A 25,618-nucleotide genomic window follows, 5' to 3' on the forward strand; every position below is an offset into this window, starting at 1 on the left:
AATCCAGTGTGGCGCTTCAAGACCATGACATTATGGGAATACAAATTTGTACTGCGATCCTGATAACCAGGGCAACAACCCATAAGTGAGTCTGACCCTGACATTAAATACCACGGCCGCATATTACAGCGCTGATATCAATGTACCTGGGTCACTGGATGTCAGGAAATAGTTGCAAATCATCTCACGGTGATGGACGAGGATTATGAGCGCTCTGTAAACTCTAAATGTTATTCCTGTGCCTTTTTCCAGAAGAAATCAGCTGCGTTTAGCCGAGTACTAAATCTTCATTTCCTGTTCACAGGCAAAAAAAAGATGTTAATGCTTTATTTGGAAAGCTCTCCTGTAGTTTTAGCATTAATGTGTCACTCAGCTCTGCGACTGAGGAGACTCCCAGTTAGTCAAAAGAAAAATAGACCCCAACTGGCATTGCTGCACTCTGGGTAAAGACGTAAAACAGCCTCGCCAGACCCTGACTTTGAGGGTTCAACAGGTTTCTCCCCTTTACGCCAATCCACAAACATCTCTGTAGGTATCACATAAAACAGACTTCATCTTCCAGCTCCCTCCTCTGAGAGCGTGAGAAAAAAAAAAGAAATCCTCAAAAAGGAAAAACAAGGAGAGAGAAGTGCAGGCAGCAGAGGTTGGCGGAGTGCAGGAGAGGAGCAGGATCATAAAACGAAAGAGAGCGTATGAAGAAGCGATTGTTTTCACAGAGTAGGAGACTGGACTGTGGTGCCTGGATCCTGGTTGGCTTCATACTTAGCATAGCCCAGGTTTAGGCCGAGGCCCCTGGCAGGCGCAGGGGGGGATCAAGCGAGCCAGGGCCGAGGTCACACAACGCTGAGCACTTCAATAGAGCCAAAACATCAGGAGCGCTTGATTAATGTTGTCTTTCAGACACAGCATCCACATTTGGAGAAACCATTCAGTCGCTTTCCTCGCTAGTGAATTTTACTGCAATATGTACAGGAGGGCGGAGAGCCACCAGGGACACTTTATCACTGAGATTAACCGGTCGAGCACAGAGCTGCAGCGGTGCAGCCAGCACACACCTTCCTGAGCAGACGGCTGGAGCACAAGGGACGGAAAATGGAAAGGGATGAATGAGATGAGTGTCTGTGCCGCAGACAGAGAGAGAGAGAGGGGAAGCGATGATGTATGAATCCAGGGCACCAAACCTATGTGGATCTGAGGACAAGAACTCCAAGGACTGAATACAGACAGTGTCTCATCCACTGAAGGTTTGCACGTAGAAAAGTGGAATCAAACCTGATACGGAAGCTGATCTACCAACAAGCCACACTGAGGATCAAATAACTCTCACGAGTGGTTTTTTGTGCGTTTGCCTTCATGACTTCTCGGGTGTGTTTTTCAGATCATGCAAAAACCTGGGATGAGTTTTTGTTGTAAACACACAATGTGACTTATCACACATGTTTGAGCAGGAGGCATAAATCAGATCAGCCTTCAGCAGAGGTGCTGCTGTAATTGTGGTGATTTAATCAACTGGCCCCCTGTGACTTTTATTCATGGACTTTACGACAAGATATTGTCTTTTTGAATCACAAACTCTCACTTTTTTAGAGATCAAATTAGATGAATTTGCTGTAATGCTACAAAATGCGTCAGGGTTCATGTGTAGGATCACACTTCATTTTGTGCTTGTGGGGGCTCAGCTCTCCATTCAATCACTCTATGTTGAAGGCGAGGAAACAAACAGAGATTATACAGTTTGCAGCAGATCGTCCATGTGTAAACACTTCCTAATGCACACAAAACCCACAATTGAAGACTCCCGTTTATATATTTCTCTGTCTCACACTGTTATTTAAGGATCTTAAAGGAAGAGATGTGATGCAGAAGAGATGTGATGCAGAAGAGATACTCACGCCACTCGGGGACACTGGCCCCAGGTGCAGCGCTGGTAGTCCGGTTTGATGTACGTCTCCACGCCATCCTCCATCACACAGCTGACCGTGCGCGTGACCACATAAGCACACCAGTTCCTGTGAAACCACGCACATAAGCAGAAGACTGGCAAATGAATGGCTGTCAGTATATACACACTTCAGTAGACACTTCACTGGTTCCAGCTGAAAAGAGGAAAAAAATGACCATCAAAATTCTGGTACCATGTCAATTGTGAGGCCCCACTATGGGTTTTGAGATGCATATCTCAGACCTTGGACTTGCTTATTATTCTTCAACAGTCAAGAGAAATTGGTACAAATGTCAGATCGGTTCAGGATAAGTGCATGAATTCAACAATAGCTGCCATTGTTGCCTCTCCAGCTCCCCTCACCAATCAGCGTACAAAACACTCACAGGCACACACATCTCTGTGCAGTGTTTATACTGTATAATAACATTAACTGTGCTTTCCGTTACCAGACTAAAAATACTCAATATAATGTTGAAAATAAATATCATTCCTCACCACTTACAGGCAAAGGTTATTTGAGATTAAAATACAGATGAGGGTTGGAGTTATGTATCAAAGTTGAGTGAAATAGACTAAAGGTTAAAGTTGCATTTTTCACTTGGTCCAAAAATGCATTAGAATGTTCTGCTGAAACACACAGAGGCAAACTCAAGTGGATGTTTTCCCTTAACTTTCGGTATTTTGAGAATGAACCAGGCCATCTTCATGTTCCCCCCCATAATGTCTTCTTACAAAAGGGAGACATTTTCATCTCCCTTTTAGTGTATAAAGTTTGTTAATCATACAAACACATCAACAATGTATTTTAAATGTATTTAAATATTTTAAAAGCGGAATAGCCACAATTGACTGTAGAATTGCTTTCACACCAAACAGTAACTGTGCAGAGTTCTTCATTAACAGCTCGTTGCGTTGGGTAAAGGATTACATCAGCAGAAAAAACAAATTGGACTGTTTCCTTTAGATTAGACTTAAAAACAATAAGTGGTATATGAAGCACAATCATCAACAAAGTGCAGATTCTGTTTGTACGTAGAATTTACAAGCTTAGGCACAGTTCCTAATTTTCCAGGACCTCTGTGCTCGAAAGACCCATAAAGCTGCAAGAGCCAATTAAATGGAAACTATCCCAGGTTGCCACGAAGCCCGATTATCCTTTAATGTGCAGCTGGAAAATCAAAACTCAGAGCTCATACCCACACGACTTTGCTAACTCTTTGCAGGTTTTGATGCAAGTTCCTCTCTTTTGAATTCAATTAATCGGTTGACTTACATTTTAAATCGAACGCTCATACTTGAGGTTCAGCCTAAATGCAGGAGGCTCAAATTGTTACTCTGATTTATATATAAAACTGAGTTTATTGAGTTTGTGGCCATGCAGCAAACTACCAGCTGACAAAGAGCAGATGACATTCATTTGGAGTCATGTTTCTTCCCACCTGGTGAAACGCGGTCAAATATCCGTGTGCTGTTTCCCTCCCTGAGTCTTGGGGGGAATATTTTCTCTTTACTCCCACAGTGTGCAAACCTCTGAGTCGGTCCTGACCTCCTCTGACCCTCAAATGCTTCTCTTGATAACAACTGCAGATAGACTTAAGACACAGACGTCCTTCAGTCGCTTTCCGTCATCATTTTCATATTACGCAGAATCCTCATCTACTGCTATTACCACACAGGTTATTATGGCCAATTAGTGTCACCTTGGATCCATCTGAGCAGAACTATGAAGGGTTTATGGATAAAAGTTGGAGCACACAAGGAGTTCCTTCATGCTGGACGGTCAATCAGCGGCTTTCGTCCCTCTACCCTCATTTCTGTCTTTTCTATCTTCTCGCTCTTGTCAGGCTTTATATCCTCTTCTTTGCCGTCCCCGTCACAGTCTTCCTCCAGTCTGTGTGTCTTCTCGTGTATCTCTGTTTATTATCTGCCTCCCCTCTCTTCACAGGACCATCGTCCTCTCCTTCATTCCAGAGCTTGTCTCACTGACACCGAGAGTTTATCTGTCTGATCCGTCCTAACCCCTCGTGGCCCCCCCCCCGTGACCTCTCACTACTGTACGTGGGAAAATGAACACGACTCATTAGCTGCCAGGCTCTTCGGTGAAGGCTTTCCTCAATGCAACATAGGAACATATATATGCGACATATATCAAAAGAGGGAAAGCTTGACCCTAATCCGGTCATGTTAGCATTACTTCTGTAGGTGTTAGAGATTTCTGCCGCCACTCTAAGTCATAGGAGGGAGATGGAATTTATTTGGCTCTGCAGCTCACAGAAATGACTCGAGATGTTTGCTGGTGATATAGCGACGTTTTTTCAACTCAGGGCCACCAATTAACCTCACCTGCATGTTTTTGGACTGTAGGAGGAAACCTAATGAGAAGAAGCCTGTTTAAGTTAATTTTGGATGAGAGGTTAACACAGACACTCTCTCTTGATTTCGCTCACATGTTAAACACTTTTGTTCTGTCCTCCATTCTTTTCCAATGAATATTATAGCCATTAGAAATCAGAATATATACATACATGTGTTACTTATGCAGCTTGCCAATAACCCATATTCATATTTTCCATACAGGAATAATCCAGTATTCCATCACCTCATATCGAATTAAATTTAAAAGCCCCTATTATATCCTTCACGTGATGAATGAGTAAATTCCTCCACCTGCTCTTTAAATTAGCATCAGAACATGTGAGTAGAGGATAAAAAGAAGGTTTTTCCGTCTCACTAAGTCTCGATATCTTCCTGATCCTGTTAATGCAGACCAGTGCCGGTTGTTCTTCAGCCAATGCAATCCCAGCTTTATATGAAAAACACAGCAATGTGGACTGGGATGAACCCGGTAAGTAGGCAATCGTCTCTTTCTTGGTATATTCACAGCAGATCACGTTGCCCTGAGGAGATCGAAAGAGAGCGGAGACTTTGCAGGCGCTGGGCTCAGACTGGACTCAACAGCAGCATCAGTGAATGTCATTTAGCTGATATGATCCAGTACTCGTCATTCGTCTCTGTCTCTCTCAGTTTCCACACAGTTGTGGTGGATCACAGCGATCCAGGAGTTGTTACACAGTCATTTCTGTGGTCTGCTGTGTTTAATGTTTTTATCAGACTTCTGTAACACTAATTATACACGCAAATCCTCATAGAGCATCCATTTCTAAAGCCAGATTCTGGAAAACAAGCTCTTCCCTCCTCCGTGTGTTTCCAGAGTCTTGTTGCTCTGCTCAATTCCCCATCGCATTGGACCAGGGTTGTTAAACATAATGTCAAAACCCGCCCACAACATGGTCAAATCATGCTCCAATAATGGAATTTTCAAAAAAAATAACTGCTATTTGTTACTTGTTTTGAGGTGGATCACAGTATCTTAGTGAGAGATTGATTGAAACACCAGTGATGCAGCTGTGAGGAGCATTAGCATCAAATCCATGCTGTGTGGGTGACTTTATGAATGCTCATAGCTGACAAATGATACAAATCAAGGACTTGTCTGTACTCTACTTTCCGCCAGCTTCAATAAAAATTTAACTGCTTTGAGAAAATAAATGTAATTGTGTTCATGTAATTCAGTGTTTCTCGCAGTGATGTTGCTATTAGTGATGCTAGTGGTGTGGTGGAACAAATAACATTGTAATCCATTGGTTTCCATGGTGACAAATGTGGCTTACCGAGTGTCCATTGTCGTTCTTAATGCCTTCAAACATATTTGTAGAGAAAGGTTACTTTGCTCTCATTTTACCGATAAAGATGTGGCCCCTGGACTAAGGCCCCACTCACACAACAACATTTCAACATGCATCATTTTATCATCTTCGTTTCAGAAAAGTTATCAGAAAAGAAGAAACATGGTGTCCATTCACATGGAAATGGGAAACACTTTCAAGAAGTGGCGTTTTCAGTGGCTCCAAGCAACGTTGTCACACCCAAAACAAAATTAAAAGTTTTCCCTTTTCACTTAATAACGTTGTGTAAACTGGGACTAAAATAAGTTTGGAGACCACTGTATTAAGCTATGTTAGGGTTATCCTATCCTGCTCAAGGTGTATTCTCATATTTCTCACCGACATGAAACTCTTCATCAGGAGTTGAAGTGACTCGGGCGGCACAGCGGAGATAAATCACTGCCACTCTGTGGTTGGACTGTGTTGTGTTTGTCACAGTGATTCAGTGGCCGTCTCTTATCATGACTTAGTGACTCTCAGTGTCTCAGACAGCAGATAAAGCATAAAGCTGACGGTACTCACACATCATCTCTGATGGAGAACAGGCGCAGGGACTCATATAAATAAACCGACCTCAGACGTACAACATACAACATTCGTACGCGTCCATAACTCCATCTTCGCAGCGTCCAAACTCGTACACACCCTGCGGCTTCATTTTCCGTCTTCCCATAGAGGGATTTTCACACATGAGAGACGTCTTTATATCCCATGATGGATGACTAAGTGTGAGAGCGCACATAAAAATATATGCACATACTAAAAATTCAGAGAGCATTTTAATAACCTGCTGGGTTAAAAAAAATAAAAATGACTTCACAGTTCAGTGGGTTCACTGCTGAGGAAAACAGGTCTATGTATGTGTGATACTGGGTTAGTTGAACAACACAATGAGATAAAAGCCTGTTCCCCTCGACACCAAATCCCAACATATTGCTGCTTCATGTTGGGGTTTTTTTCAGCTTTAAGTTCACAACTTATAAATTCTTCAATTTATAGTATTTTGTGCTGACCCTTGCATTTTACTCAATTGCATGTTGACGTCTTGGAAATTGAAAATCATTAAGCCGCTTTTGTAAGATGACACTGTGCCTCATTAAATGAAGTTACAACCAAGCATCACGATGTGTAAACGTATCCGTCCATCTTCTATACCACTTTATCCAACATGGATTCACAGGAAGTTCCAACTAATTCCTATACAATCTCACCTTTTGTTCCACCAATCAACCTTTGGACTGCGATAGGAAAGGAAAGTACCTTGAGAAAACTCCTTGACGGACAGAAAAAGCATGTGAACTCGGCACATAACGGCCCACAAATCCGCCCTGGACTCAAACCAGGGAAAATCTCACTTTGAGGTGAGAGGTCTAACCACTGCACCACATATAAACAAACATCAGCTCTTTCATCAAACTCGTTGGCACTTTGCTAGACACCTTTTGGCAACATTTGATCAACAACATAGTGAGTTTTGCCCATTACTCATTTAAAACAACAAAACAGAAATAGTGAGTGAAATCCACAATCGTTTATGGTCTTAATGCTCATTGCACAATCCAAATACGTCTTCTTCACATTCAACAATGTTGAAAAATATCATTAAAAGTTAAGACTGAGTTTTAAGAGTGAGGTAAAGCTCAGTGTGTGTGTGTGTGTGTGTGTGTGTGTGTGTGTGTGTGTGTGTGTGTGTGCGTGTGTGTGTGTGTGTTTATGCTAATAGGCGTATGCCTATTACAATAAAGAGCACAGTGTTTTTCATAGTTGCTCCTTTGTGACAATCTTTTTTGTGCTGCATGAACAACACGCCCAAAACATTTCAGCCCCTAAACTCATGTTGGTACCAAGTCTCTCTCTCTCTCTCTCTCTCTCTCTCTCTCTCTCTCTCTCTCTCTCTCTCTCTCTCTCTCTGTCTCTCACCAGTGTGAAGTGAAGCATTCCAAACAGTAATCCAATAAAGAACCATTAATCCAAATGGCCTCGGCGAATTTGCTTGGATGAAAGTCCACCAACAAGACCTGGCATCTTTTCCATAAGTGTAAAATACAATTACAAGCACACACGCACACACACACACACACACACACACACACACACACACACACACACACACACACACACACACACACACACACACAGAATCATCTCAATCCCCCCCCCCCCCCCCGCCCTCTCAGACACACATTTTCAAAGCCAGATGAGAACACTCACTAAACCTCAAACTCACACACTGTTTGAGTAAAAATCGACTCAGATTGACATTTGACAGCAGTTAAGATGCCCTAAAAGTTATTATTTCACCATGAAATTGGACAAACTTTCTCAAAGTGAACCAAGATACACAAAACTTGGTTGCAATGGAGCTTAGATTTCCCAGTGTGTGGGACAAATCAAGGAAAGTGTTGAAGCATTAGTGCTTGGATTTGGCTTTCATGTTCATGTTTCATGCTGAACTGGGTTTTTTCATCAGAAATAACCGGAGTAAAGTTAAAACAAATACACTATTCCTGCTCTTTAAAGCATTTTTTTTTTGAGAATAATCATCCATAAATTAATTTCATATATTCATACATCGCTGCCATGAGTGGGTTCTTAGCCTGGGATAAAAATCATCTGCACATACTGTGAAGGCTGACATGTGACGTTTGAAGGCGTGAAGCTCACAAAAGAGGTTCGATTTTGGGCTTATGTGAGAAATTCAGCAGCCAATCTGCATGTTTCCTTCACACTATCAGCACCGCAGGAAAAAACGCCCGTATCCAAACCGTTTCCTCCACTTATCGCTGAATGTTTACAACGACAATACATATTTCAGCATGTTTGTCTGATAGCAGCAGATAAAGGCGGAAATGTAAAGCCGGAGCACAATGTTTTTTTCATGGGTTATGTGAAGAGGACACTGCGTCATTCCAATTGGAGGAAATGCTTTCAATTTTTTTTCTTTAACTGCATGCTTATTTCCAGTGAATAATGTATTAGTTATCTTAAGTTTTGTACTGCTTCGAGTATGTGTAGTTAAAGTTGACTATGAAGACGATGGTTTAAATGCAGAGAAGTGGTTCCCCCAAGGGGCTCAATAAAGCCTGATTCTTTTCATTCTTCTTGTTTAAATAATTAAAAGGAATAAACCTTGTGCTTCTTTACATCTCACAAAGAGATTGGGCATCCAGCTGCAATACAACTTTTAAAGCCATACAAGTCAAGCTGATAAGAAATGTAAAAAAAAAACATTCAACAAGGACTGTGTTGATATGTCTAATGACATTGCCATGAAAGAAAGATTGTAGGACTTTGTCTGATTTGGAAAATCTGTTAGGGGTGGCCAATATATCATAAACGTATCGTTATCAACATGCGCAACATAAACATTGCAAAATGTACAGAGACTGAACAGCGGTGAATGTGTTTTCCAGTTGTATATATTGTGTATTCATGCTGTGCAAATTCAAAATGGCAGAAAGAAAAGAAAGAAAAAAATGTGATTCACAAAGGCATTAAAATCATCTGCGTAAATGCTTCTATTTCATGCATTCCATACTGAACATTATCACAGACCACATGTCAGCCAGTAATAGTAAATGCATTCTTAAATCTTATTTAACGCCACATTTTCTGCCGCCACTTATTCTTTTCCTTCTTTGCTGGCACATCACCTCACGTCTTAGCACATCATCATCTGTGAACAGTAAAAGTCTTCGCTAAATTAAGTGTGAATCCACTCATAAACGCCAGACTACTTATTACCACTACGAGTAGAAGAACTACCTTCAAATCTTTACTTTCTGCGCGCGTTGAAGGAAAAGAAACCGGTTGTAATCACACTGTAAACACTCACATACAGACAATGTGCTGAACTGTTGTTGAATCTACAAACATGAAACCACAATCACACTCAGTTGTGATTTTTGTCCGTCAGATGAGAATGGTTTTGTTGCTTCTTTGTTATTTAACCATTTTTACCACTAAGTTACAAACCTCAACTGTTTGGTCTTGTAATTCATACTGGGGATTTTCGAGCTGTGTGTGACGACCGCCGTGAACTAAAACAGTAAAACAGTGAGCTGTAAAACCAAAACAATGAGCTCAAAGACATTAAAATGTCTGCTCGGCCACAGCAGGACGATAAAATTGATGATTACTTCTTTAGAGTTTGTTACCAAGACTTTCCTGTTTGCCATTAATCACACGCACACGCACGCACACAAAGAGAAAAAGAGAATACTTTTTTTAGTCATCATGTTCTGGGATTAATAAAGTATTTTCTATTCTATATCTGTTCATCAATGATACACACGGTGGAGCACTCTCTCAATTATGGTTCTAAGGTTCTATGTTTTTTTTTACTATTTTATTATTGTAAAGCTATTATATCATTGGCTTTATTACATTTAAAATCGTTAAAATTGTGACAATATTCACAGATAATATGTTATTGGCCATCATTATATTATCGAATGCTACAGGCGAGCAACATTTGTACTTGCAGAGTAAAATTAACCCAAAGTACTGTCATGGCCGATCAGTGGAAACATACTCGCTGAACTCAATGGAAAATGAGATTTTTATCTATTTCACTGTGTTTTGCTCAAGGACGCTTGTTTATAAATGGCAAAATGTTGAAACGGGCTCAATTATAAACTCTTTCAGCTATTATGAAATGATTTTTTTTTTTTAAGGAGATATTTTCATGACATTCTCATAACGCAACATAATTATTTGGATTAGTGGTTATTTAAGAGAGTATTATGGTATCTTAATGGTCGGCCCAGCTCAAGGTTGTTTTGCACTGTATGTGGTGCCTGAGACGATGGTCTCCTGAGAGAATTAATACTGTATTTTGAAGTTTAATGCGTCAGTCTTACGTTTGGGTAAGAGGTTTTACTAACACAATGGTGTTGTGACAAGTGTTAAGAAGCTATAAAAAGCACGATGGAACAAATTATACACAGAGGGCAGCGTCGGCGCTTGCAGATAAGTACATACACTTTGTCTCCTACAGACAGAAACATGCAAACTATGTCTTCATTAGTTGTCTACCAGGCGCTGAGCACTGAAACTCCCCTTGCACACGCCTTTATAGTTATTCACAGTCATAACTCAGCATGAGAGGAACTCTTGCACCTGCCTCAGCATCACTTTATTCCCCAATAAATCCCGTCTCCTTATGAAACAGCAGACAGGCACTTCACAGCCAGGCAGGAAGTCACAGTCTGACATCTCAACACACACATACCAGGTTCAATTTATTCCTCAGCACCTCTGCAGGAGCCCCATACAACAGCATTCAGGGTAATACTAAAATATTCAGTGACAAAAGTGACCTAAAGAGTAAGTGGGTGGAAGAGGGAAAGAAGGAAAGGGGGTGGGGGGTGGTGAGGTATAATGCTCGAACAAAGAAATCACTTGGCGGCGCCTATTGTTGAGGGATCTTTCATTTAGCTTCAAGGGGGAATGCTTCTACAGCCACCTGAATGAGTGGATGGAAACTGGGTGGGTCTTAGCGTTTGAACTGTGACCTCCAGGTCAAGCACCCCCTCCAACGTCCTTGTAACGATACACCCCTGCAGCAACGCCGAAAAACACACAGACTGTCACAGACGACGGCGCGCACCCTCGAGTGCACTCGCTCCTGAAAACACAGACATTCCTCCGGCCTCTCTGCGTCGCCTTAAAATGCCGTTTCACTCAGGCACACCGCCTTTTTTTGTCTTTGGACTCGTTCCAACATCAAGGGACCGAGTGGCTGTGTAAACCTCTCTCTGATTGTTTAGCCTGACGGTCACGAAGATATACAGAGAATCTCAATGATAGTGCCATTTGCTTTGGTACTATTGCTCGGATATATTATGGGTCTGGCGTTTGCAGGAGTTTTCTTTTTGTGGCTCGCTTGGATTTTACCCATTTATGGTGAAACGGGTGTTTGAAACATAAGTCTACTCAAAGCCCTTAAACAAATCACTGTCGCCCTAAACAGGACACATTATTAGCTGAGTGAATCTTTACTAGTTGCACTGAAGCACTAATGTCTTGTAATGTCATTTACCTTTTGACTTCAAGGGAAGTTTCGAGTTTCAAATGTTCAGTTGTGTCGTCGGCTGTGATGAGTGTCGGGGAAACAAACCAAGTGTGTAAATCTCTGTAGGTTCCTTCAAACAAGAGCGAAGAAGACTTTCGCAAAATGCAAAGCATGCCGGAAGTTATGGTAATGAGACTACAATAACCGTGTCTGGAAACCATCCCTTTTCCCACATTAAGATTAACATATGTAAGGAGATTTTGTTACTGGCCTAATTAAAATCACACACAGATAAAGTTAAGTTGGATGCCTTCCAATGTTTTGGTCGAGAGGAGGACAATCCTATTACAGCCCAATCACACGATTACAAAGTGGTATAGTTTACCTTATTGAAAGTATGTGACCTTTTTTTTTTTCACTAAGATACAATATTGCGCTAACAGAGTTCTAACCTTTTTAGCATTGTGAAATTGTTACGATGGTAATGCTAACGTGTGAGGCTACGTATTTCCCAAGTTCGCATACAAGCATTTGTTAAATATCACCAAACTATGTTACTGAAAAGTATTATTCAAAACGTTTTATCAGATGACGACACAGCACGAAGAATAAAATTATCATCGAGTCATTTCCGCTTCACTCGCATAATAACACTTTAGTTAAACTTTAAAGACTTTCAAACTTTTTTTTTTTTTTTTAAATAAAAAAGTACAAGAACTTTCCGAAATGATGGGAAAACCCCACTCTGAAAGAAAAAAACGAAACAAAAAAACAGCAACACCCATAGTTGGCTGGGATCGGCTCTGGCGCCTCTGATCCTCTGAATTGGACAAAGAAGATGGATGGACGGTGATTTAGATCATTAAAGCAACTGCAAAGTAATTGAATTGATTAAAAGTCAGTTGCTTTCATATGTTTTGGGTTCGTATCCTGGGAATGGTCAGAGTGATCATTGGCAGATTTTGAAATTGGGTGGTGAGTAAAGAGACGTTGAAGTCAGACAACTGGGCGATGCTTCGAAGGGGCTCAAACAAACACCAGCAGTCTATCGCCTTTGTATGTGTTGAGTTGAGGATGTTTTTTGCTGAAGTCTTTGAATTGAGTCGCCTCTGTTGACATTTCAGCAGACTGGGTTTTTATTACAATTCGCCCAATTGTTGTGGAGACATTTCCCGCCAAACCACAAATTCCAATATTAGCGGAGGTCCTTCAGGGGGGGAAAAAAACATGTTGAGACATTTTAGTCTGAATCAACAAGGAAACATAATCAATCAAAGAAAGCTGAAAAAGTCTACATGACATTGGCATCAATGGAATGTAGCCAGATTCGTGACACCCGCATAGGAACATTGTCACACTGAATCCAATTGAGCGACTTAATGGGGCTGACAGTTGTTCCATCTCAACATTTTTCCGTCTGCGCCAAGCCAAGATTGGGAGGCGCCGGAGCCAATCAAACCTAACAACTGGTGAGGGCAGTGTCTGCCATGGACGGGTTGACCATAGCATTCACACCTACGGGCAATTCCACCCATCCATCCATATATCCATCTTTATATACTACCTAATCCTCTGTAGGGTCGCTGGCAGGCAATCAAACACACTCACATTCACACTGAGAGGCAATTCAGATGCATGTTTTTGGAATATGAGAGGAAACCAGACTACCTGAACTCAAATTCACTAACCCTTGATAGGAAGCAAGAGTACTAACCACTACACCACTGTGCTGCCCCCTGAACCTCATATACCTACATTCTCAACAGTGCTTTGTCTTTCTGAGTGTCGTTTCCTACAAAGAGCGCCTTGGGTTTTGACCGTTGCCTTGGGTTGGCATGACGATGGGTCTGGAGTGTGCTGGGCGGGGGCGGGGAGGGGGCATGAACCCCTCTAAAAGTGCTTGTAATTACAGTTTTATCTTGTGACTCTTACAAGCTAATGGCACATGATTGCAGGACAAAGACGTTCTTGTTGCTTAATTATAAAGACATGAGAGCAGATTTTTAAGTGTTTACGATCGATGTTTTGGTTGGCCACATGAATCCAAAAAAATACACTCGTAAACAACAAGACTGGTGTCTGCAGGCAGTTTACTTCTGTAGAGCTACAGCTTTGTGACGTCCACACTGATCCTTTCAATGGTCTCATTAATTCAGATGGCTTCTGTGAACGAAACTACATTGGCTTTAATTACCCAGACGATGGAAACTCAACACAGCTTCTTTGGTCCTTCCAGAAGCTTAACTGGGGTAACAAAACTCCACTAGTAGAACAGCTTTGAGGACCAATTTAAGACATTAAAGCTACTTCTGGTAAAATGATTTTCCCACAGGAACTCTGCATAGCATTTACCATATAAATAAATAATGAGATGTAAAAAAAAAAAAGACATGATAGCGATAGACCTTAAATTGTACATTCAAATTCATTCTGGACTAAATACTACATCGTGAACGTGTAGATTTGGCTTCTTCAAAGTAATATGTTTCCTTTTCTCCTAGACAGTTTTGGTGAGGCATCCAATACACTACTTTGGTTTGTTAAAAAGTGGTCATTTTTCTTTTAAGGTAATAGCTTCTTTTCATTGGTGATGGTTTTCACTTGTACCTGTACCTGACTCACCTCACTCCAAACTTCACTACATGTACTTGTTTATTGCCCCCGTAGTTGAGCCATTGCTTCTATCCGCACCCTGTAAACTTTGAACTCTGAAACAGTATATATTATCTTCTTATTAGTTTTTAATTGAATATTAGATGCTTCTTTGCAAGCCTCCTATAGCTCAGTCCCAAGGCCTCAGTATGTCACAGTCACACATAAATTAGTGATGGAACAAGCATGATTGTCAAGACTTTTTCACAGCAAAGAATATTTCATTCTTCAATGAAAAGCATGAATGATGAGCAGTTATCCAAACATGTGTCAACATTTTGGAAATGAAAAATTAGATCGATCAAAGAATTATGAACCAATCAGAGGCCGCCTTTCAAAAGGTATAGACCACATGGTATAATTTGACCAATCACGTTGTATAATTACTGGGCATAATACAAATGGGAAGTCAGTCGCGAGTTGCTTACTCAAGCCGATAATTTGTTATATTTTGGCTAAAAAAGATTATTAGTGATGGCCATTATGCACATACTTTAGACGGCTTTGAGCAACACGTCTGCTATTTTTTCGGCTGTCTTTTCAAAAAAAATGACGGATGGCTGGAAGGCTGGCTGCCTAAAACTATGCTTCAGAATGAAATACTGAACTTGCCATTTAAAACAAAAAAACAAAAAAAAAACACAAGCAGAACTAAACACCATGATACTGTATGACATAGGCAAGTACAACTTAAAGAATATGTTGAATTTGCCAAGAGTCCTTCAGTATACATTTTCTACATTTTCTATGAAATATGTTGTGCACTTTTTGTTCTCATCCTTTACATCTCTGAGTACTACTCTTATATAACATAATGTGGTTTTACAAAAAATAAAATAACAAAGTTACAACTACTAAAGTTTTCATGAGTGATAAACTTTTATTGTAGTCTGTCCCTGTCCTGCCCTCTGCTGTTATCTTTCCATTAGGCAGCATTAGCCTGACTGGCAGTAACTCAAATAAGGCCAAAAACAGTTGCTTTTGTTGTTATTCTGGGAATTTTAACGCATATATTTCTCAGATTGTATGAATCCTACAATGCAACACTAATCTCAAAGTTCAGTTGAACTTTTCCATCTTTCCTGTCAATGACATCAACTCACCACAGGTAGGTTGGATGAAACAAGAAGAAAAGGTAAAACTGCTGATGACATGTATGATGTTTTTACCCTGCTGAGGTGATCTAACGCCTCGTCTGTCAAACTACCAATGAGCCAAAACAGTTCATGAGTCCACCTGCTCCGAGCTCCAAACACACCGCTCCGCTCCCATCTTCTCCTGTCACCGTCTGCAGCTCGACCGCTGACGTGCGGCTCCGGCATTTTGGCAGGAGTTGTGTCAGACGGTCCTCCTGACATCCCCCCCTTATAAAACCGCTGCTGGATGTCTTCAGTTCATTCAGCTGCCGTTCCCCACTTTTGGCATACTTCACACATCTGTCAAAACAGATCAATTGAGTTCAAACAGATGTCAGAGGGGCAAACCGCACTGCCACGGGCCAGCGCATTCTTCCCCCCGATGCGTCACTTTGTGTGTATAAAAGTGTGTGTCGCAGGCCCGCTGCGCTGACTCCTTCATAACCTAATGCCGGTAATAAAGGGGGAAGGTGCACAAGAACTTCCCTCCATTCTTCCCCTGTCAGTCTGCCTTTTCTCTTGTCGTGTCACTCCTCCCTGGTTCTCCTCCCTCTTTCATCCACTCACGTTACGCCTGTACTTTCACTCACATCTTGTATTTCTTCTAGCAGGTTTCCTGCCTCTATCCTCTTGTCTTTCTCTCAATCCATATCAGACCCCTTGAATCTCTCACTTCCACTTCATCATTCAAGTATTTTTGGCCTTCTTTGTGGTCTCGGGCTCCCTCTCTCTCTCGCTCTCTCTCTCTCTCTCTCTCTCTCTCTCTCACAGTAGCCGGTAGTTCATCTGCATACGCCAACAGAGCGGCCATGTCTCATCGCTCAGACAGAAACACCAGGCTCCGATCTGGAGCGAAATTTGATAGAAGCTCAGATTGCAGGAGTTCAACTTCCCAGAAGCTTGGCCTGCCTCACACACACACACTCACACACACACACACACACACACACGCGCGCACACACACACAGTAAGCACAAACACATGGAGGCAGACTCATACCACATGTGAAAGATCTGTCATTCACTCACCCAGACATTCTGCTGTGACCCCCTTTATCCAAACACACGCATGCGTGCACACCTCACCTCACCACACTCAGCTGCACTGCTAAAAATGTCCTCATTCATGCATCTGCAGGTACACATGAACAAGTCACGCGTACGGAAATCATCAAGAGTTCAGGGACCCCTCCGCCTGAAGCTCAATTACATGCTAATGACACACGGGGGGGGGGGGGGGGGGGGGGGGGGGGGGGGGGCGTCAACAGCTCAATGTAGAGAGAAGGATTCGCACAATGAGAGCTGATTCGCATGCAGCTGTTAATCAGTCAGATATTAATGATTTTTTTCTCACTGTCCCATAAAAAAAGCCCAAGGTGGTAGTAGCCCAAACCCTCATCCAATGTCTCAGGAGTGCAGTGCAAGATCGTAAAAGTTCGAGCCTCCATTAGATCACTCACGTCAAAACACAGTGGAGTGTGTTGTACCCTCCCTGAGGATCACCAGTGATTCAGGTTGTCTCTCTGCACCTTGTCAGTCCCCACAGAGCCCCCCTCCTTCTTTACTGCAAGATGCTGTTGGGCAGAATGATGGATACCCCCCCCCCCATATCGATGCTGGGGGGAGCTTGTAGAAGATCCCGGGGCCTCCTGAAATGTTTTTCACTTGGAGCTGTGGAACAGTAAATATCTGTAATCCCTGTAAACCTTGTTCAGCACAGGGCCCCCTGAATCATCATGCCCCGGTCCACCCACCCATCACTTCCCGTTGAGGGCCTCCTTCTGAGTAAGAGACCTGATCACCAAAAAGACATTTCCTGGGAAAATGAGAAGTCATCACACATTTACTCGACATTAAAGACACATGGACTGGGCCTCAACTCCAATATTGATTAGAGTCTGTCCCCTAATGGGCAGCTGGGGACTTTTTCACTTTAATCAGACACAGATTAGAACATTCCACACCACAAAAATGTCAGAAAAGCAAATCACAAGTAGAAGAAGCTGATTCTTAATCAAATACTCGTTAATGAAATCATGGCAAGGGTTAAAGAGGCTAATCATTTCTTTTTGAATAGTGTATATACATGTGTACACATATAATATACCTGTAAATGGTCATTATTGTCCTTTTTGGGATGGCAACATCCCTATTTCTGGCTGAAATGTGGTAGAAACGGATGCAGGTGTAGAGCTGCTGTCTCTCCCTGTACTGCTCCATCTTCAGTATCAGTGTCTAGCTTCCTTTTACAGGAGCAGTTTGCATGTCGGTTGTTTGTCTCAGCTGTTTCGTTGCAGCTTCTTCTCGTTCGTTCCATTTCTTTCAAGAACAGGTGTTATGCCGATTTCTGCACTGCTGCTGAAAATTACAACAGTTTAATCACGACTGAATGAACTGAAATGGACCAAATAATGTGTGTGCAACACCAGTGACTCCTGTAACGTCGCCTGAACTCATTGAGTGAAGCCCTGTTTACATGACAACAAACAACAGCACCCACTAGTGGCCCAACATGAAAACTACATTGTTTTCAGTGGAAATTGATGTTGTTTATAAAATGTTGCCATGTAAACGCAAAACTTCTCTGAAAAGAAAATGCAAAACGTGTGCATTTCCACTTGAAATGTCTTGTAAACGAGGCCTGAACCATCAGACAGATAAACACAGTGTTCCCCTAACGCAGTGGTTCTCAAAGTGTAGGGCGGTTCAGCCACAGAGCAGCCACAGGAAAAGTCTGGGGTCAGCATGGTGCTTTATCCCTTTCCTTTTTATTTTTTTTATTTTTATTTTTTTTTAAGAAATCAGGATGAAAAAAGTCTGTAGCACATGACAACTTACTCTTTATATTGTTTATGCATCTCATCAAGATTAAGGAATCCAGATCTCAACCATGACTTTCCTCCCCAGAGACAAAACATACCTTTGGGGGTGGGGGATGGGGTCTCTCAATCAGAACGTTGCTTGTTTGATTCCCTTCCTGACCACATGAGGAAGTGTCCTTGAGCAAAACACTGAACCCCAAATTGCACCCAGTGAATGGACTGAGAAACACTGCATGGCTGCTGCCTCCAATGGTGTGTTAATTTATTGGTGAATGTGATTAACAATAATTTGCACTATGTAAGTGAAATCCAATTAAAATTTTATTGCAGTTTTCTTATTCGGAATTGTTGTTTTGGATTTTCAGACTATAAATAGTGCATTGAAACAATTTATCGAGGTTAACCAGTCTTCTGATATCATCATAAAAACAATATATTTGAGATATAATTATGCAGCTCTATCTATATGTTAAACATTCTTCAAGGCTTTGTTTTGTTTTGTTTTGTTCTTTTTTTTTCTTTAGAGCAAAAAAATAAATTGGCATAATTACATATGTCTGGTCAATAATATAATTCAACAACTTTTTATTGGTGGTTTTTTTATCGTTCATTTTTACAAATTTAAAGTAAATTAAATCCACCTATTTGACAAGATTAAAAATCAGTAATTTGATGACTTCACGGTGCATTTTATGCCAGCCCATACTGAAAAAAGAGCAAAACTCCAAACATGTATGCGCAGAAACTGATGATCTGATCGGTCATTTATGTCATATTCTGCAATGAGAACGAGTTTTCCAGTGAAGCCCTCGGATGTAGGACTGGTTGTAAAGAGCCACAGGTTGAGGATCGTACCTGTGTCTGCTCGCCGCTCTCTGGCCCGTCTGCTGTCCGGACTCCGAATATCCCAAACCTGCGCACATCCGAGTCAGCGCCAAGGCGAGCAGGTAAAACAAAGTCCCCATCGTTTAAGTCCGACGCGGGTAAGAAACTAGCCAATAGGTCCAAAAGTTCCTGTGAGAACAGCAGGTCTCCGGGTTGTCGGGGCTCTCCTCCTCAGTGTTTGCGCGCCGCTGTGCGTAACCGGAGGCGCAGAGCCATGAGATCACAGGAGGAGAAAGTCCCGCACGGACCAGGCAAGTGCATTTCTGCCAGACCAAGAGAGACTGGAACGCTGCTACTACTACTGCTTACTACTGGAGAGAGAGAGAGAGAGAGAGAGAGAGAGAGAGAGAGAGAGAGAGAGAGCGGCGCAAAGTTTCCTGTCAGGGCTCCAGCACCAGTCATGCCAGCCACCCACCCCCCTCTCCCTGCATGTGCTCTACCACTCCAACTCCCTCCCTCCTTTTGCCCCAATATTTTCTCTCTCTTTAACACTCGACATGGCTGAATTAAAACACTTCACTTACTCCGTGGTTCATATGGACCTTGCTTTGCAGATTTCATTCTTTAAATGCTTAAAACTACCGAACAAGCAGGGGCGCAAATAAGACAGCGCAGCCAAGGGGGGCGTGAACAAATGTCCACTTTACCATAATAAAACCAGAGGTGTCGAGCTTATTCATATTTAACATAGAATTTGATCTCTACCGTGCCGCTCCAATAAAACTATATTGGATTTACCTATACATCCCTTTGAAAACAACCATTTTCTTATATTTAAAGTCAAAATATAACTAAATGCTTAAACATTTTCATATTTCACTTTCTTTTTTACCAGATCTGTTATCAACAGTGTCGCAAGCCAGCTCCACATGTGTAAAAAATAATGGAGCATAAATCATCTGTTGATTCACTCTAAAACCATGACGGGATGCCAAGAGAGAGACCAACAATCTTCAAGAATGTGGAGAAGCTTGACTAGATGGTCCAGGTGAGCTGCGTTAGCTGAAGATCCTCCCACAGCAGCAGCAGGTTCCTCTCAGAGCAGCAACACCTTCAGAGCAATGGGACGGAAGGACAAAAAAACAGATTTTTCTCTGAAATCTGACCTGCCAGTGGATTTAAGCCTGTTGCTTCTCAGAACACAAAACATCTGCAGTCCTATAGCATGTATGTTTTCACAAACTCCCTCTCATATGGCTCTGACATGAATGTGCGTACTCTAGAAAGAAGACGGTATCTCTCGGCCGCATCATTTCCATCTGAGATTCAGTTTCGGGTCTCAGTGTTGCATTACAGAGTTACCAAAACAGTGAGACCCCCAATGGAGCAACTGGGAACAAGATTTTCTACATGACCATTTTTGTATTTTGTTAAACTGGATAACAAATTGGATCTCTGCTGGAAAAGGGAAATTTTATGTCTCAAAAGACTGTCCGAGGTAGCCTCATATTAAATGAACAGTCAATTTGCAAAAGTCCTCCTTACTTTCACCACTGTAAGAGCCCGAGCGTTTTCAGAAAGGCGCATTTCCCCCTGTTTATAGAACGACGGAGTCGGAATTTTTTCTACAAGTTCCACCTTTGGGAACAGTTTCCAAAAAGTTGCACTGTCAGTGGCTCCGAGTACCGTTGTTGTGTAAACGGACACCCAGAAACAAAACAACATTTTTTTGCATTTTCACTTGGAAGCATTGTCGTGCAAATGGGGCCCAAGCAGAGGAGTACAGTTTTTAGGGAGAAGAAGAAAATCAACAATACTTATGACTTTAACGTTATTTTTTCATTTAACAATAGATTTGACCAATTCATTTACCTTAATTTTAGTAAAGCTTTTACTTCATTTATCTCTTGTTTTATTAATTTCTCATTTACTTTCTTCTACTCTATTTCTGTTCTTATTTATATTGCATGATTGTGTTTCCTGTGAAGCACTGTGAATTGTCTGGTGTGTGAATGTTGTGGTTGTACTCGTAGCAGTAGCAGTAATACAGGCGGCATGTGAATAATCCGACCTTACAGGAGAGTTGCCAAACGGGCACCTTTATGTGTGAGGTTTACAGATTCTCCCTGTGTATTCATGGGTGTTCTGCAAGTCATCCAGCATCCTACAATCAAAAGACTTGGTGAATCATGTGTGTGCATAAATGTCTGTGTATCTGAGTAACAGCTTACCTATCTGTGTAAAGCCGTGTTAAGGACCAGGAAGTAAGTACCTTTCGTCTCGTGTTAGCTTGGAAAGCCTCCAAACTCACCGTGACCTCAGTGTGGACAAAGGGGCATAAAGGGTAAATGAGTGGAATATCTAAACCATTACTACCAAAGTGCAACTCCAGCGGCTAGTTCAGGGTGAGTTGAGATGAAAATAACAGTTTTTTGTATCGTAGTTATGCCAGTAATGAACTCTGCAGCTGCATTCTGATCCAGCCTGTGTGAAGCTCTGGCTTTAATTTGTGAATTTAGCCAATTATCCATTCAAGGAAATGTCAGTTTTAGTAGGAGTGAAAACGGAAGTGTGAAAATGGGAACTCCTTTCCTTGGTTTTTTTAAACTTATTTCTGCAGGAGTAGTGTGTAATGATCGCCAGTAGTCCTTCCTCCTCTGGAACAATCAGTTAATCTTAACTCAGTCAGTCTGTCTGCTTCGGTTCCCTTTTGATCCATGTGGCAGATTCTAATCTGAGAAGTGGATGACATCTAACAGCCCAATACACACACATACATACTAAGCACACAGATTGAGCACGTAGTAGCGCATTCTTATCTTACATGATAAGTAGGCGGCTCGAAAGGTGTGATTGATGTAGTTGTAGTAGATCCAAGAGAGTCATGAATCATGACTCTCCTCCATGATTCGCCTTGCACTTCATTTCCCCTTCTCCCTCTTTCCCGCCATTATCTGTGTCCGAAATTAGCAGACAAGTCAAAAAAGTAAAAATAGCCAGCTGCAGTGTCAACGCTTCTCCATGTGAGCAACACAGAGTCCGTTTGGATTTCATGTTTTTGAATTAAACTTTGCTGTAGATGTAAAAGAAAAAAAAAAGCACAATTCGAAACGTTTACTGGATTTCAGCGATTCTTCGTTGGGAAAAATGGAAGCTAAACGGGGTCTGTCATTCTTCTACGTAGGCGGTCGTGCTCGTTCCTGCTTGTACATTTTTTTTACACAGTGAAAACTGTGCATCTCCTCCACTGCTCCTACTGAGGAATGCCCAGCTCAGCAAACCTCCCATCAGCCCCCATTAATGAAATGGGCTCTCCCAGCTGCTCTGTCACAGACTCTTCGACTCCCCACCGAGAGCAGATCCAGGCTTGGGATGAGAACATAATGCAGGGCTACAGTTACTACCTGCACATGCATGATGTTGAACAGGCAGCCGGTGTCTTGGCATCTAATTGCAGCATATATCAACTCCGCCATGAATCAAGTGAAGTGTGTTTCTGTCACACACGGTGCCCGATGTTAGGAAGTCAAGTTGTTGGCACAGTAGTAGTCTATCTATGTCTTTAATGCACATTAGCAAGCAGCACGTCATCTTTATGAGTCTATTTTGACGGGTTAAAGTGTAAAGATACAGAGCTGGCGCATAGGTTATGCAGGAGTATTGGTATATTCCCGGCACACAGTCCTCTGAACATCCATGCAAGCCAACAGATTGAGCTCCTAGCAAACAAACAGAGTTGTGTTTATCAATTCGGGAAGTGCTGATCATTTCGTGATGAGAGGCCAGCTGTAGTTTTTCCCCAAAGGGTCCTGGCTCATTAACAGCGTGCTTACAGCTACTGTACATTTTGGACGTGTGGCTGGCCTGAGATGCCGGACAGGCTGCAGACGAACTGATAAGACCGAGAATAAATGAGAGGCCCTACTAACTCGGTGACGCCTGACACAAAACAGATATGAGAAGAATCTGAACCGCAACATGGTGAGTTGAGTGGAAAGAAACGAAGAACGGCGTTCACCATGTTGGAGCGTCTTTCCCACATCCTGTCATGGTAACGGTGAATCATAAGTGAGTGATTGATCTGGAGAGACACATGCAGACAGAGTCACACCCTGTTCAATTACAGCCAAATTCCTCTTCGAAATTACTTCCTTCCACCGAGGCCAAACCTCCCCAAGATTAATCTGTAACATTTTCAGAATCAGTTGTGCAACTTGTTGAGTGTTTATGAGTGTGATCACCCACAAAAGATTATCACGGTCATTCCTCGTCTTTACTGAAGTTAGAGTCATGCGGTCTGATGCCTTCCCGAGCTACCATGTTGTTGATGGTATGGTCATCAGTCCATCACAACCACGACACTAATTCCAGAAAGACAGAGCATAACTCATACAACATATTTACATGCAGCCTATGTTCTAGAACATGTGTTAAACATGTCAACTCACACAGTTAGTCTATTGATAACTGGCCTTGATAGTTGGATACAGCTTGCAGTGGTTGGAGAAAGACCGATAGCAGATGGAGGCTGCAGTGAGGAACGCAGTTCTTAAATTTGATATCGCATACCTTAATTATATGAAGGTATGTAATATTATTATATTTGTTGCCTTCTGAAATATTGTTTTTAAATATTTATGTCAGATAAACAATCAGGAGCAGCTGTTTTACAATTTATATTTGTATCATAATAGTTGACGTTTTGTTGAGAGTCCTACTTTAGAATAAGAGCAAAGTTGAATTTCACAGATCAAAGTGTTTTTGTTTTTTTTTTGTTTTTTTTTATATATTCAACATGTGTAAATCTAGTTTCTATTTTTTTCCTGTACATACCACGCCTCACTCCCAAGGGAGTCCCAGCCTAGGTTAGCAAACACTGGTCTAGACCAAGAAAACAAACATGAATTCAACTCACCGAATGTTGATTTACATCATTTCAACATTTCAACTATGTTTGCTCTCCATGCCAGCAGCTCTGTGAGGTACAACGCACCAAGCGCAGAAATGGTTTTCACATTCTTGTGTTTTATTTTGATGGACTACCATATGTGATGGTTACAAAAGCGTCATGTTGTAACAGTTGTTTAAAAACGAAAAGCATCTTGATGAAAAAGAAAAAAGATGACATCTTTCAAAATGGATAGACTACTTCAAAGCATCAAATGACCTTGATATCATTTTCTATTATTTTTGTTCTTAAATAGCCCTGAATTATGTGGTAATAGTTATTATCCAACCACCCTCAACCATTTTGAAACCTTTATAACACCAGCGACCTCCTCATTTCTCCTGTTTCTTCACTGCTGGTGAGAGATTTTTAAAATCTGTGTAAATAACGGCAAAGCACCAAACCTCTGTTTTTAACTATTTTAAACTGATGTGGTTTGAAAAAGCTAGTTAGCACTATCTAGCGTGCAAGGCCACCTAATCACAGTATCAACATACGGAATGACTCATTGGGAGCATGTTCGTCAACGTTTGCAAATAATACTAGTACTGATTGAGACATGTCAACGGAATGTTATAACCTCTTAAAGGAATAAATCCTGCTTAGATTCATTTTCAAGCTATAAGATATCTACAAGTTGTTTGTTTACAGTATTTTCCGCGTATAAATATTTCAGTTAGTGCCCTATGAAGGATTGAGGATTGAAATACTTTATAACCGTTTCCTTGTTTAATTTGTTCTTACTATCTATGGAGGATTTATTTGTCTCAATTTGACAGTTATGTAAAATGTAAAAGTTAACGTTACTCTGTTGCTAACCTGCTAAGTGGGATATGTAGTGTGTTGGCTTCCATTATGCTTATTGGAGTCTGCAACAGTAAATGATTGTGAGAAACAGGTTGTAAACCATTTCCATAGTTTGGATTCATTTAAATGTAATTGTTTTATGTCACTTTGTATGATAAATCGTCCATTTAATGTTTTCAATGAAACGTGTGTTTGCTTAACGTGGTGGTGCGAAATGGAAAATCATGGGACATAACCAGGACTCATCACCACTGTCTGAGGCAGTTTTCCTGCCAATCCTTACACTTTCAACAGTTCTGTGCTTCAGCTGCACCAGTGTGGCAATAAAAACGAGACTCTCAGCTCCTTTTGTCAGAGTCTGTGCAGCCTGAAACCATCTCTGCTCTCCAAACCGCAATAACGCTCGTGTTGACGACACCCGGGTGCCCCGTCCAGAGGGAGCGATTTACCATTTCTACATCATGACAGGCAATTTTCTGTCAGTTTATGTGTTGCAGGGTGTAACGTGCTGATGAGCCTCTTCAGCTTTCCGTTTGCACGGTTTACATCATTTCTCAGGAATCTGTGGCCCTTTGGTGGGCTTTATGTGGTTGCACTGTGATGCTGCCTGTGAGAAATGCAACTGGACGCCATTGCTTTCCTCTCCTGTGGCTTCAGATTGATTTTGCATCTTTCTCTGAGGAACCGGCCCGGGATGTACTTGGATCGACCCCTTGTTGCTGCTGAGTGGCGTTGGCTGGCTC

The 25,618-nt window shown here is 41.7% G+C and overlaps 1 protein-coding gene across 1 annotated transcript in view; it reads right to left on the minus strand.

Moving 5' to 3' along the window:
* emilin1a (elastin microfibril interfacer 1a) overlaps positions 1–19,440 on the minus strand; it is a 31,649-nt gene extending 12,209 nt beyond the window's left edge. Inside the window, exons 1-2 of the mRNA XM_080490707.1 lie at positions 19,151–19,440; positions 1,893–2,009 (exon numbers count right to left, since the gene is read on the minus strand). Of these exons, the coding sequence (XP_080346833.1) occupies positions 1,893–2,009; positions 19,151–19,260 (227 nt within the window). The 5' untranslated portion in view covers positions 19,261–19,440. The remainder of the gene's footprint in view (positions 1–1,892; positions 2,010–19,150) is intronic.
* Between the last annotated feature and the right edge of the window lie 6,178 nt (positions 19,441–25,618).

The sequence above is a fragment of the Lipophrys pholis genome (genome assembly GCF_963383615.2).
Source record: "Lipophrys pholis genome assembly, chromosome: 21".
NCBI classification, from domain to species: Eukaryota; Metazoa; Chordata; class Actinopteri; order Blenniiformes; family Blenniidae; genus Lipophrys; species Lipophrys pholis.